This window comes from Muntiacus reevesi, chromosome 13 (assembly GCF_963930625.1).
Source record: "Muntiacus reevesi chromosome 13, mMunRee1.1, whole genome shotgun sequence".
Classification (NCBI taxonomy): Eukaryota; Metazoa; Chordata; class Mammalia; order Artiodactyla; family Cervidae; genus Muntiacus; species Muntiacus reevesi.
Window position 1 is genome coordinate 8,511,485 of NC_089261.1, and position 14,752 is coordinate 8,526,236.

Below are 14,752 nucleotides of genomic sequence, written 5' to 3' on the forward strand. Positions count from 1 at the left end.
CAGAAAATGCTGTGCTTAATTGGATTAAACGCATGAATAACCAACAGCTTTAACAGAGTACTGACTGCTGCCTCTCCCCCCAACCTTATGGGAACTTCTTGTCTCTCTGGGCAAACCTCAGTTCACCAGAATGTGTGGGTTGAGGGTTCTGTTGAAACTGGATGTCTCTCAGCTGCCCAATCAGCTTAGTCCTCCATCTTGGCATCTCCTCTCTATCCCAGAACTTAAGTGGGGGGAGAGAAGACAGCCCTTTTTCTGCCACTCATCACAGAAACCCCAAACCCGGATGAGGCCCCAGCCCTAGCCAGCCACTCCCAACTTTGCACCCCAAGAAATGCCCAGCCCACGCCCAGTGTCAATGCTCCTACCTACACCCAGCTTTGAGGTGGGGGAGGGGGAGTCCCAAAAGTGCCGAACTACAACTCCCAGAGTCCTCCCGCCCCAGGAGGGGCGGGACTTCCTGGTTCAGCCCCGCCTTAGCAGATTCTCCTTGCATTCCTGGGTCTCCCCCGCCCTGCCGCTCCCCCCACCCCCACCCCCCGCCAGGTGAGAGGCTTCCAGCCAGCACACACCCAGCGATTACCCAGACCGAAGAGGTGTCAGGTTGTACGTTGTTTTCAGAGCCAACACCCCTTACTCCCAGTCCTGGCTTTTCTCTTCCCAAGGAGAGAGGACTGCCTCCCAGGGGCTTTCCTAGGACTTCCTTCTCTGCCATCATCTGCCCCCTCCTGTCCAACAGAACTTTCTGCAGTGACGGGGATGTTCTGTGTCTGCACTGTCCAGCATTAGCCACAGATGACTATTGAACACTTAAATTTTGGCCAGTGTGACCGAGGAGCTACATTTTTAGTTGTATTTCATTTTGATCAAATAGCCACACATGGCCACATCTATCTACCACATTGAACAGCATAGCTCTAGAACTCACACACTCCCTGGCAAAGACCATATTCACATATTTTCATTGGTGCATATTCATTTTGTTTCTCTTGTAACTCGCCTGCTTCTTGAGACTGAGTGCCAGTGTGTTCTTTGAGATGTTTTCTCTCAATCCCAGGCTTTTGCCCATGCCATGGCCTCTGTCTGAACACTGTGCCCTCCACGTGCCCATCATCTATAGCTACTACGTGTCCTTCAGATCTTACCTTTAATGCCAACTCCTCCGAGAATCCATCCCTGACTACCATCCCCACTCCCCATGCCAAAGCCTCTGAATCTTATAGCCCCAAATGGGCACTGATGACCCTGTTGCGATATTGCTCAATTACTTCTCTGTGTCACTTTCTAGACTGTGAGGTCCTTGGAGCAAACACTAGCATAATATCTGAAACAGAGTTGACCCTCAATAAATACTCATGAAGTTCAATGTTGAATAAATGTTTTCACATAATACAGCCCCGTGCCTCATTCACAGAAATTATACTAATGAAAGATGTCATTTATTGAGCTAAGTACGTTGCCTGTACTGTCTCATTAAACATCACAACAGTCCTGTAAGATATGCTCTATTATCTCCTTTTCACAGGTAAGGGATCTGAAGCTCAGAGAGGTTAAGTAAATCATTCAAAGTCACATAGCTAAGATCACAGACTGGGTTCCCCAAAAAACAGAGCCAGAGGCAAGATTAACAAACGAATGCCTTATTGGGTATGTAATCCCAGCTTAACAAGAATGAGGGAAAAGGGACTGTGAGACTGAGAAGGAGCTACAGCTTTTCAAGAAAATGCGACCGGGAGTTCCAGGGCATCTCTGGGGAAGCCACGTGAAATATGCAGGGATGAAGGGCAAGAACTTCATCTGCGGGCCTGTCCCATTTCCTCTCTGCCATCAGTGATCACTGGACCCAACCGCTCCTCACGTCTGGGCTGTATTATTGACGCCTTCAGGCAGCCAGGAAGAAAACCAGCTCTACACCCAGAAGTTCACCTCAGTCTACAAGAGAAGGTGCCAGAACCCTATCCCCAAGCCCTGGCCTCGGATCTGGTCAGGTCGGCTTGGACCACAGCTGGGGCTGTTGGGAGATCAAGCCACGACTCAGGCCTCATCACCGCAGGCTGAGCTGGCCAAGTGGCTGCGGCAGTCTGACCCAGGCCGCCTGCCGAGGGAGGCGAGCGGAGGCTGGATGGCGTCCTGGGCCGCTGGGTGGCCGGGAAGGACACCGCCAAGCACACTTCAGAAGGTGCAGCAGTCAGGCCTGCCGGAGATCAGACTTGGATTCAGATCAGTTGACACTAACCCTGAAGCCCTTCCACAAATATTGACTGAAAGAAAAAAGAGAATAAATATATGACTGAATGAATGGGGAAAAAAAAACCCTGGCAATCATCTCTTCAAAACTTTGGTGTATTCCAGACGCCCTCATTTTACAGTGTAAAGGCTAAGGCCCAGGAAAGCAGAGATGCTCTGACTAAGGCCAGCCTAAGAGTAGGTGGCAGAGCTAGGACTTGAGTTTCAGTCGCAATCCTCCTGCTTCCCGTGTGTCTCATCTGTCATGTCAGCATTTATAGCCCCAGAGTGACGCCTCGTGTTCTCACCTGCCCAGCATCCATTTCCCCGTCCTCTGTCACAGCACCCCGGTTTTCCTCCTAGAAGCCACCCCACGCCCCACCTTTAGTTCATGTGGTTCCAGTGTGGTGGATGTCAGGACACGTACTCATGCCCAGTCTCCCACCTGCAACCCCTAACCCTTGCCCAGGCCCTAGGTCCGGCCAATCAGAGGATCCCATTTCCCTGGCCACAGTGTCCGGTTCATGTCTGGGACCCATGTCTGGGACCCATGTCTGGCCAGGGAGAGTTAATCACAGTCATTGCAGCCACTGTGTGTGAAGAAGAGCTTTCTCTTCTCTGGGGTTGCTAAGCCTGGAGGCACCAGAAGCCAACACTCTGATAGAGAATCTGCCTGAGAGTAAACCCGACTCGGCAGGAACAGAGCTGAGAGATGGATGGAGAGAGAGAGAGAGAGAGGGGGCCGCTGCTTGTTCTCCTGGAGCCAGCTGTGCCTGAAGCTGCACCACAGAATTTTCAGTTATGTAAGCCGATCCATTTCTCGTTTCTTGTTGAGCCGGTTGGAGTTGCACTTCCATCATTTACAGCAAAAGACAAGACAAGCACCTACTGGATAAAACTTTTCAGATCCGGAACCTACTCTTTGGAAGTTCACAGCCCGCAGGGTGGATATTCAGATCCCAGAGAAATTTCCCTCAACTAGAATTACCAAGGCATAAAGGCAGAGAGCACAATGGCAAGAATTTCAACACCTGGCGTTTAATCTCAGTTAATCCCTATTCACACCTTCTCCTGCCCAGGAGACACCACACCCTCACCCCATTCTCATTTGGGGCTGGCTTTTCTCTCTTTGCCCAGCCCACCCAGCAGCCCAGTGACAGGCTGTCTGTTTAAGAAACTGGGAAGGAAAACGCACACAGGCCAGTTTATCGCACACCTGGGCTTTGTTCACCAGTCTGACTGTTTCCTTCAAATGGTCACAGACTTACGTTCAAAACCGGAGCCTGAGAAGTAGCCACGTTGGAGGGTCTTGACCTGAAGTAGGTGAGTCTGGAGAGAAGAGGGAGGTGAAGTGAAGACTAGGGGGAGAGGAAAGTATTGTCCAGGAGCTATAATGAGTTTTAAGTGTCCATGAGCCCCTGAAATTACAGTAGTGTGTGTGTGTGTGTGTGTGTGTGCGTGCACACGCATGCAAGTAAGTCTGCATAAAGAATGCAGCCATGCTTTTAAATCATATTTTCAAAGGAGTCCATCAACTCCAAAAGTTTAAGTTCGCCTGATCTAGGATGTGGCCACCCTTCTGGGGGTGGATGTTTTAGTCTATTCAGGCAGCTATATACAAAGTACCATAGATTACATGGCTTATAACCAACGGAAATTTATTTCCATCAGTTCCAGAGGCTAGGAATTCCAACGTCAGGGAGATTTTGGTGTTTAGTGAGAGTCCACTTCCTGGTGTACAGATGGCTGCCTTCTTGCTACATCCTCACGTGGCAGAAGGGGCGAGGGTGGTCTCTGGGGTCTCTTTTCTAAGCCTCATGGAAGCTCCACCCTCATGACCTCATCCCCTCCCAAAGGCTAACCTTTTTACAGCATCACTGTTGGGGGTAGAATTTCAACATATAAATTCGGAGGCACACAAACATTCAGTCCACCGCAATGGGGAAACAAAAGCTTGGAGTCATTACGCTACATCACAATTTGACCCCGTGCACATGGCCGACTTGTACCGGAGCTGGAAACGCACCAGCCGTGGGGGCTGCCCAGGCCGCGTGGCTGGGAGGATGAGACAAGGGATGCGGGCCAGAGTCCTGCCCCAACCCCGACTTGCGCATCTTCAGATTTCAGCCTGGATGCCCACCTGGCCCGCAGGTGCCCCGCTCTGTGCCTGCCCCTGATGTCATGCTGGGCTTTCCCTTGGTGTGACGCTGTGTCTGTGTGCATCCGTTGATTGATGGCTTGGTGAAATACACATCTCAGACTCCACCTGGGCTGCACCATGCTCAGAGAGCTTCCCTTCTCCTAACAAACCAACCCTTCCCGCAGCTTCCCCGTCTCAAGTAAGGACAGCGCCCCCGTCCCAGGTGCCAAGGTCAAAAGCCCTGGAGGCATCTTTGCCTCCCCACCGCCCCTCACACTCCAAGTCCAGTCCATAAGCAAATCCAGTTGGCTGGACCTACCTCTCACCTTCAACATAGATCCCAAACCTGCCCCTGCCCTCCCTGTCTCTTCTCTGTCTGATCCACTGAATGCCTCTCACCTGACCCACTGAAATTGCTTCCTGGTTCCTTCTCCCTTGCCTTCTCTTCTGCCTCTTCTCCACCCAACAGCCAGAGCTGACCTTTTTAAACCACTGAGACAAGTCTTGTCCCACCTCTGCTCAAGACCACCCACAGATCCCCCATCTAACTCAGAAATTAAAAGTCAAAGATCTGTCATGGCCTACAAAGCCTCCCACTCTCCCCGCTTCCTCATTCCTTCCAGTCACCGGGGCCTCTTTGCTTCCTGCAGCGTGCCAAGTACGTGCTCACCTCAGGGCCTTTGCACCTGCTCTGCCCCCTGGCTGGAACATTCCTCCCCCACAGATCCACCTGGCTTCCTCCCTCAGCTCCTGCTCAGAGGTCACCTTCTCGTGAGGCTTTCCATGACCCTCCTATTCATTCACCATCTCCCTTCCTGGCTTCATTTTTCTCTGTGGCCTTATTTACATCAGGCGTCCTTTTGTTTTGGCCTTGCCCACTGCATATGAGACCCTAGATCCCTGACCAGGGATCAAACCTGTGCCCCCAGCAACGGACGTACAGAGCCCCAGTGCACTAGACCTCTGGAAAAGTCCCCTATGTCAGGCATCTTTCATACTGACTTATTTCCTTATCGTTTCTCTCTCTCTCACGGGGCTGTAAGCTCCATGAGGACAGTTGTTTTTGTCTGTTTTCCTCACTACTAAATCCCCAGCACTAGAATAGTTCTTAGAACATAGTAGATACTCAGTAAATTTGTTGAGTGGATGGACGGATGGACCATATTGTTCTATCTTGTTTCCCTATCTTGCCCACCAAACCCTAAGTTCCTTGAGGACAGGCAGAGTGTTTTTACTGCTGTATCTATGAAGGTCACGTAGGGCTGGTCACATAGAAGCTGAGTGAATGAATGAATGAGCAACTCCTTCCAGTTGACGGATGAGGACACACGGACGCCAGAATGAGAAGGGGACTTGGTAAGGACATAGTAAGACACTAGTAGCCACCTCTAAACTCCAAGTCCCAGGTCCCCTCCTGCCATGGCTGTCTATGACTCCCCTGAGCCCATCCAGGCTCCCTGGCTGGAGAAGGGGAGCGGGTTGACCAAACTTTAACCCTGAGGAGCCCCTGAAAAACGCTGGGGTATTTGACTTTAAATGAATTCCTTAATATCACTCTGGGTCTAGGGCTCAGAGTCAGCAGTCCCATTCCCTAAGTTTGAGACTCTGGTCCACTGCTCACTTCCTGAGGCTTCATTTTGTCATCTGTAAAATGGGAACTCAGATAAGAGTAATACCCACCCTACCATGGGGGAACCATGAGGCTTAAACTGAATGAGGCACTGAAAGAGTTTAGAAGGGGCTGTGATGAGTGCTCAAGGACTGTCAACTGCCTTGAACAGCAAAGCCGCGAGCTGGAGGAGAAAACATCCAATCCCTTTCAAGTTTCCCTTAGGTGAATTCCAGCTAATTGGAACCCGGCCGGATGTGGTTTCGGGTTAGAATGCCTCATTTAAGTTTCTGGGCACCTGGATGGTTGGTGTGATTTTCCAGGTGACACTGAGCATATTATCTGGAGAACAAAACTCCTTTCAAGGTCAGAAATGCCTGGAGAGGCACTGGGGCAGCCAGAGAGAGGAGAATCACGGGCTGCAGTCCGCTCTGCGCTCCCCAGCTTCCTGGCTGGAATTACACCCCTCGGGATCCTGCCAACCTCAAAGCTGAGGCTGATTTCAGTGTGGGGGGAAAATTAAAAAAACCCACCCTCCCTCACCTCAAGGCACTGCATCTCGTTTGCTGGCTGGCTGCTGTGAGGATTTTCTAAGCTTGGGAATAAAACGTGTGTGCCCCCCAACCCCGACCCCCCTTCCCCGGCTTAGCTCAGCCCCCTCTCCCTGCAACACGGCTGCATCTGACCCCCGAGAACCTTCACGACAACCCCAGTGGCCCCATTTCCAGAGAGATGAGGTGGCCTCCCCGAGGTCACCCCGGGGACACGTGGTGCTTCGTGTGTTTCTTTCTACTCGTCGCCCTGCCCAGTGATCGAACCCAACACTCTCTGCCCCCCGGGAGTTAGAATCTGCTTTTACAGGTGGAGAAACTGAGGCCCAGAGCAACGGGGTAACTTGCTCCAGGTCACACAGTGGGAAATGCCAGAGGCACTGGCTGGCCTCCGTGCCCAGGACTCCGGCCAGGTGTAACGTGCTGGCCGGGCTCAGGGTCCCGAAGTGAAACCCCCGGCTGAAGAGCCCGGGCCCTGGAAGATCCGTGTCGGTGTCCTGGGTTGGCTCGGTGCGCCCTGACCCTGGGTGCCCCTGGGCTGCCCCAGCCCTTCTGGACCTTGCTTCTGACCATCAATGACAACTTTGGCTATTAGCAAACCACCTTCCTGCCTTAGCCTCCTCCTCCAACACTCTATTATTATTTTGGTAAGGCCGAACTTCAAAGCAACTCAATTTCTCATTAACATGAATTTAAGTGTCAAATAGATAACTAATAAATAGAATAAAACCACCACAACAAATACAAGAAAAGTCCAACCTCATCCCCCAAGTCTCACTAGACTCCGTTGCCTCCTCAAGGCTCCCCGTCTTTCAACAGAGGAGAATGACAGATGATTGGGGGGTGTTTAAGACCCTGCAGCTCTTACGGAAACTTTCTCCTTGAAGGGTTGAAGAAGAATTGAAAACTAAATAACTCTTGGCATCCTGTGATTTAGAGACATTTAAGGATGAGTCCAGGTACCACCTGACCTCTGTGGAACTACATAAAACAGCAATATATAAAGCAACGCCATTTAATTAAGCACATGAAAAATACACACAGACTGAACAGTATCGGTTTTGCAAAAATACCTCCAAACAAAAAGATAAACATTAAATAATGGTCAGAGACTGGGAGGAGGTAGCCAGTGAGCAGAATGGTTGCTGGAAACACAGCATCTGTGTGTGATTTTGAGAAAAGTCCCCTCTGTGTAGAAGCAGACCTTAGGGACGGTGCAAGCCTTGACAGGCAGAGCGAATGAATGAAGAAAGAAATGAATGAATGAGTGAGACATGAGAGGGGTCTTGCAAGGACCAGTGGTGTTCACTTCCCAGGAGGACTGGTTGTGTGCCAAAGTCTGTGTAAGCAGTAACATTTATTCTGAAATTTGGATTTTTGACTTCCAGAATGTGTTAGCGAAGAGCTCCACCCCAGTAATGAACACCTCCCAGTGTGTCCCAGGCCAAAGCGAGGCTAATGACCTGGGATCCGAAGAGAGGACCAGATGCCTGGCTGGTGGGGAAAATAGGGACATCCTTTCCAGATCCCATTTTTCTCCTTACACGAATCTTGTCTGTTGACTCCTAGGTCACTGACATGCCCTGATGGTGGGCAGTGTGTGGGCAGCTCTGGAGCTTTCCCTCACCTGCATCTCGGCCGTCAGCCTCGTCTCCCCTGCCTGGTTCCAGACCACCACCTTCTCCTTCGGGGTCCTCACCTACTGCTCCTGGCCTCAGGGTGACAGCTGGAACCAGAGCTGTGGGACCTTCCAGTCCCTGGATGATATTCCTGACTTCGCCTGGAAGGTGAGATGTGGTCTAGTCAATTTATTGCAGCTTCCAGGGGTCAGGAGCAGGGCATTCTCAAACCCGTCAGCGGAAAAAAAGAAAGCCAAGTTCTGCCCACCTCCCTCCCAACCTCTGACTCTGTATGACTCTGTAGGTGTGGGGTGGGGTCTGGCTATGTGAATTTTAGCAAACACCCAGGGTGATTCTGAAGGCAGCTGCTGGCCCATGCAGTGCCTTTATACAGATTAGGAAACGGTGCCCCTTCCTCAGGACACTGTACTGCCATCTGCTGGAGAATTACTATAATCAATATGCATTTCTGTGATGACTCCCAAAGGCATCTCCTAGAGTTGTGCAGTGCGCAACCTGTACACACCTACCTGGTCACCCTCTAAGCACTGCTAAGTTTGAAAACCATGGCTAAGATGTCAAAAGTCTCTGTTTTGATGCACATTACCAATTCAGCAATCGGGACAATGGGTCGGGACTCCCAGTTCAGCTCCTCTAAGAGAGACTGGGTGTGAGCTTAGTCCAGCCTGACTCTTTGACCCCAGGGATTCTCGCATCACCTGCACTGGATTATTTGCCGCTATGCCACCTGGGAAGCCCACCTAAGGAAGATTACACAGCCTTCAAAACCAATACAAAGGTGCCTCAGCAAAGAGAAGGTAAGGTGGTAAATGCAGATCTTAATTCTATCTCTAAGGCTTAATTAGCTGTGTGCCCTGAGGCAAATGACTCCAACTCTTTATAATCTGATTTGCTTATATGTAAAACAAAGTACATCTTGTATACAGAGTAGATCATTCGAAATGCCAAGGCTGGATCAATCAAAAGCTCGAATCAAGATTTCCAGGAGAAATATCAACAACCTCAGATATGCAGATGATACCACTCTAATGGCAGAAAGTGAAAAGGAACTAAAGAGCCTCTTTAAAGAGGGTGAAAAAGGAGAGTGAAAAAGCTGGCTTAAAGCAACATGAGAAAAACTAAGATCATGGCATCCAGTCCCATCACTTCATGGCAAATAGAAGGGGAAAAAGTGGAAGTAGTGACAGGTTTATTTTCTTGGACTCCAAAATCACTGTGGACTGTGACTGCAGCCATGAAATTAAAAGACACTTGCTCCTTGGAAGGAAAGCTATAATAAGCCTAGACAGCATATTAAAAAGTAGAGACATCACTGTGCTGCCAAAGGTCTATATCGCCAAAGCTATGGTTTTTTTTAGTAGTCATGTACGGATTTGAGAGTTGGACCATAACAAAGGCTGAGCGCTGAAGAATTGATGCTTTTGAGCTGTGGTGCTGGAGACGACTCTTGCGAGTCCCTTAGACAGCAAAGAGATCAAACCAGCCAATCCTAAAGGAAGTCAACCCTGAATATTCTTTGGAAGGACTGGTGCTGAAGTTGAAGCTGCAATACTTTGGCCACCTGATGCGAAGAGCTGACTCATTGGAAAAGACCCTGATGCTGGGAAAGACTGAGGGCAGGAGGAGAAGGGGGCGACAGAGGATGAGATGGCTGGATGGCATCACTGACTCAATGGACATGAGTTTGAGCAAACTCAGTGAGATAATGAAGGACAGGGAAGCCTGGTGTGCTGCAGTCCATAGGGTTGCAAAGAGTCAGACATGACTTAGTGACTGAACAATAACCACAAAACAGGGATAATAGTAGCACAGACCTTGTGGGGTTTTGAGGACTCAGCAGCTGATCAGTTAAGCAGAGGGAGTGCATGACTGCCCCACCCGTCGACACTGTCCCTCCCCTGTCTTCCTGGCAGATTTCAGCTGCAATGCTCCTTGGAGGCTGGCTCCTATTGGCTCTCAATGCAATTCTCCTCCTGTCCTGGGCCCTTGCCCCCAAAGGACTGTGCCCACGGAGGGGCAGTGGTCCAATGCCAGGGGTACAGGCAGCAGCAGGTAAATTTGATGTCACATATAAGTGTTCCAGACATATTTTTGGAATGAATGGATGAATGAATGAGCGAGCCTGTAAGCAGAGACTTGCCTCCTGGTTGAATCTCAGAGATAAACCCTATGACTGCAGACTATTCCTGATCCTTTAACAAGCCAGAAATTGGGGGTAGGGAATGGTATCCTTAACATCACCCTCTCTTGCCCTTACCCAAACCCAGTCCTAATAGTTGTCCTCCTTTTTTTCTCTCCTGTGCATCCACTTTGCATCATTTTTACCAGGACCAGCATATTCAGTTGGGCAGGTTGTGCACTGCACAAGGGCATCCAGCTGAGGATGGGAGGGCTGAAAGCTGTGTTTGCCCAGAAGAATTGTTGTTGTTACTGTTGTTTAGTTGCTAAGCTGTGTCCAACGCTTCTGTGACCCCATGGGCTGTACTCCGCCAGGTGCCTCTGTCCATGGAATTCTCCAGGCAAGAATACTAGAGTAGGTTGCCATTTTCTGCTCCACGGGACCTTCCCAATCCAGGGATCAAACCCGTATCTCCTGCTTGGCAGGTAGCTCATTTATCACTGAGCCACCTCGAAAACCCTCAAGCCCAGAAGGTTGCTTTTCTCTAATTCACACATCAGCTTTGGATGATCTAGCTCAGGTCTTGGTGGTAAGCCTCATCCAATTAATTCTCCACCATGTCCCACCTGGATTAGAGGTGACCACCTCACGCATCTCTCTGCTGCCACCCTTGTCCCCTAGAGCCTGTTTGCCACGCCTTGGCCAAGTGAGACCTGTTAAAACTGAAATCGGATCAAGCCACCGCATCAATGACTTCCTGTTACTGATGAGGCTCCACCGAGGCGGCCCTCATTCCTTCACTGACCTCACCTCTTAACTGGCTTTGCCAGGCTCAGCACACACCAGCCACACTGGCTTGCTTTCTGTTGCTCATAAGCACCAAGCTTGTTCCCTCTGCCTGGAATATTCTCTTTTCAGATCTTCACAGCTTGCTCCTCCCACTTTATTAAGGGCACTGCTCAAACCTCTCTTTCAGTGGGTGTCTCCCATGACCTCAAGGTAAGGGAGCTCCCCTCTGCTTAGAGTTTCCTTCCTCTTGCCTTGCTTTCTATTTTTCATAGCCTGAACTATCGTGTCTGCCTACCTGATTATTGTGCATCTCTTTCCACAAGAACATCAGCTCTGTGAGGTCAAGGACACGTCTGCCTTGACATCACCAGCATCTGACACAGTGCTCCGCACATAGAGGCGCTCACTAGATATTTGTCGAATCAATGAATGGAGACACAGTCCTTGTCGTTGGCTTGCACAGTGTCTAGTGGGGGTGGCAGTTATAACTCGGTGGATATTTGGCACAATAGGATGAACACAGGAGGTAAGGAAAAACTCCAAGAGGTACCTGACTCAGTGTTTGGAGGGGGTGTTAAGGAAGGCTTCCTGGAGGAGGCGTCACTGAGATGAATCTGGAACGATGAGTGGGAAGTTAACCAAATGTGGAAGGGCGATTCAGGTAATGGGAGCATCAGGGGCAAAGGCATAGAGAGAGAAGAGAGCAAGGCACAGTCAAGGAACTCCAAGTGGACAAGTGTGGCTGAAGGGGGGCTGGAGGTCACGTGACTCTCCTGCGCTGGGACTGCCTCCACAGTGAGCAGGTGTCTGGTTCATTTGCTTAGTATCACTAGTGCCTTCCACAGAGCCCCTAACAGTTTTGAGGAATGAATACATGGACGGATAGGTGGGTTGGTGGATGTGTGGAGTGGGGTGTGTAAGTAGGTGGATGAGCTGATGGATGGATGGATCAGTAGATATATTACTGAATAGATGGATGAATGGCTAAATGGATGAGGAAGATGGGTGGAGGAATGGATGGATGGGGGGATTGGTGGGAGGCAGGTGGCTAAGTGGGTGGTTGGACAGATGGATGGATGAGTGAATGGATAGGTAGACAGAGGAATGGAGAGCATGAGTGGACTAGAATATGGTTTGAAGGATGGTGAGTAGGTGGACAGATGGGTGGAAGGCTACTTGAGTGATAAGTGGATACAAAGATAGATGAGCCAATGAATAAGTGAATGGATGATGGATGATGAGTGAGTGGATGGGAGGACTGGGATGGAATGTCAGCCCAGAGCCCCATGACCGACACACCGGTTTTCCTTCCTGCTCTCTCTAGCCATCGCCACCATCATGGGCCTGCTGGTTTTCCCCATCGGCTTGGCCTCGCCGTTTGCCAAGGAAGCCTGCGTAGCCTCCTCCATGTACCATGGTGGTCAGTGCCGGCTAGGCTGGGGCTACGTGACTGCCATCTTCAACGCAGGCCTGGCCAGCCTCCTGCCCATGATGAGGTGGCCCCACGTGACCGAGGTCCAGCGGGGGACCATCTTCTTCTCCAGTGATACTGAGAGCATCATCCTTGTGCCAGAAACGACCAAATAAAAATATCTCAGGAGGAGCTCACGCTAGAGTTGTATGAAATCACCACACACCCAGGTTCAAATCCCACCTCTGCTGCTTGCTTGCTGTGTGGCCTCAGGCAAATCGCTTCATCTCTCTGAACCTCAGTGTATAACTTCTGTAAAATGGGGCGGGGGGGGGGTGTTGAAATAATGCCTACCTTGGAGGGCTGTTATGAGAATTAACTTAAGATGCTGTGTATAAATAAAGCCCTTAGCACATGTTAGGCAAGCTTTAGGTATTATTATTGTAATCCTGACCCCACAGGAGGACTGTGGTGAGCATAAACCTATTCATGACAAGTGTCTGGGGCAATTCTGGATCCATGGTCGTCACTCAGATACTACACCTTTTAATGGGTATGTGCATATTCTCTCTCTCTTCCCTCCCTTTCTATAACTCCTCCTCTTGGTGAATCTGGAAAGTATTCATTTTCCCATCAATGAGAACGTCCCCTTATAAATGAGAGCTGGTCCAGTGTTGGGGTGGGGATTCAGCAGGGAGTGGGGTCAGGCGTTAAGGACCTGTCTCACCCTTCATGCAAAGAATCCCACTGATATGAACACCTCACTGTTACTTGGGGGCACACGAGGCACCTTGAGATGCAGTCCCGACCTCTCTCTTCAGCTTCTTTCTTGTCACCCATCCGACCCTGCTCCTCTCCCTCTGGCCATGCTGACTTCTGAGCCCACAGTGGGTCTCTTCACAGCTCCACACTGCTCTCTCTGCCATGGGGTGCTGGAGTCAGCCTGTTACCTTTGCTGATCATGACCCAGTGCCTTGCTTTGGGAATAGCACCTTAATCCTCCCTTCGGATGTGACCCTCAGCCACTTTCTGACTGCTCTAGGCTTTAAGATGGATAAATGAGACCTTTTAGCCAATCAGGAACGGCCGGAATGACTGGTTCAGAGATGGGCCTGGGACCTGTATAAACCAGCATGGAGGAGGGCGGAGCCACGAGATGGACACAGATGGAGCTCTAAGGATTTCACTTGACTACCTGGATCCAGCCACGCCTGCTTCTCTACCCCCAGGACACATGGTGATGGGCAACTCCAGGCTGGCGTCCCTCTAGCTTGTGGCTGCAGTGGAAGAAAGCGTGAACCACTCTCTTCCCAAGGAAGGAAGCTGATGGGCCAGGACTGGGTCACGTGTCCCCCTGGGGAGAGGGGGGGTGTCAGCAATCTAGACTAGAAGGCCATAGTTATAATGTATGTGATACAGTTTCCCAGAAGATGGGAGAAATTGCTGGTCCTGGAATGGGGCAAGGAGGCTGAGCAAGCAAAAAACATTCAGTGCCCAACTGCTCTCCTTAAGGGAAACTTTCTTATCCTCATTCCACAGAAGTGAAGACTGCAGCTCAGAGAGACAGAGTCACTCGTCCAAAGTCACACAGCTGATTGGTGGCAGAGCTGGGATTTGAATCCAGGGCTGTCTGACTCTGTGATAGAGGCAGAATGACATCCCTGCCCTGACCCAGCTCATCAAACTCTTTTGGCTTTAAACATTCAACTAAGACCATCTGTAAACAACAGGACTATATTGTTACAGCAATTCTACAATTTTGAAAAACACATCATCAGCCACTGAGAATGCAGCCTGCATTCATCTCTCAGAAAATAAGGACTATAATTACTTTTAAAAAGTCACAGAATAATGGATTAAGGTAATAGAAAGCCTAGGAAGTCGCCCCATGGTGTGCAGATGGACTCGAAGACCCCTGGTATGTTTCAAGTGTCATCAGAAGCATGTTGATGGGAGTCAGGCTTGTGTGGGAAGATTTCAGGAGCCCTAAGCAGCATCCCCAGTGCAAAAAGCAGCAAGCAGATAGATGCCAACAAGAAGCAGCCCAAACTCAGCCTCAGGTCACCCACCTGTGCTTGAAATGAGCTGCCTCCTCTGTGTAATAACCTTACAACGGTCCCCTGCCCCCCCAAGTTCCTCAATCATCTCTCTTGACCATGCAGTGTGGCTAGGAGGATCTTAATTCCCTGACCAGGGATTTAACCTGGGCCCTCGGGCAGTGTGACGTCCTAATCACTGGACTGCCAGGGAAGTTCCCTTTCATTTTC

At 50.2% G+C, this 14,752-nt stretch overlaps 1 protein-coding gene across 1 annotated transcript; it reads left to right on the forward strand.

Annotated features, from left to right (window-relative positions):
- The first annotated feature begins 8,112 nt into the window (after positions 1-8,112).
- Positions 8,113-12,661, forward strand: LHFPL7 (LHFPL tetraspan subfamily member 7). The gene is made up of 3 exons (XM_065903884.1): positions 8,113-8,313; positions 10,080-10,218; positions 12,399-12,661. The coding sequence occupies exons 1-3, from the start codon at positions 8,113-8,115 to the stop codon at positions 12,659-12,661; spliced, it is 603 nt and encodes a 200-aa protein (XP_065759956.1).
- The last annotated feature ends 2,091 nt before the right edge of the window (positions 12,662-14,752 follow it).

Coding starts and splice junctions, on each gene's coding strand:
- LHFPL7 (XM_065903884.1), top strand. CDS start 8,113: ATGGTGGGCAGTGTGTGGGCAGCTCTGGAGCTTTCCCTCACCTGCATC. Junction 8,314..10,079: donor TTCCTGACTTCGCCTGGAAG/GTGAGATGTGGT, acceptor TCTTCCTGGCAG/ATTTCAGCTGCAATGCTCCT. Junction 10,219..12,398: donor AGGGGTACAGGCAGCAGCAG/GTAAATTTGATG, acceptor TGCTCTCTCTAG/CCATCGCCACCATCATGGGC.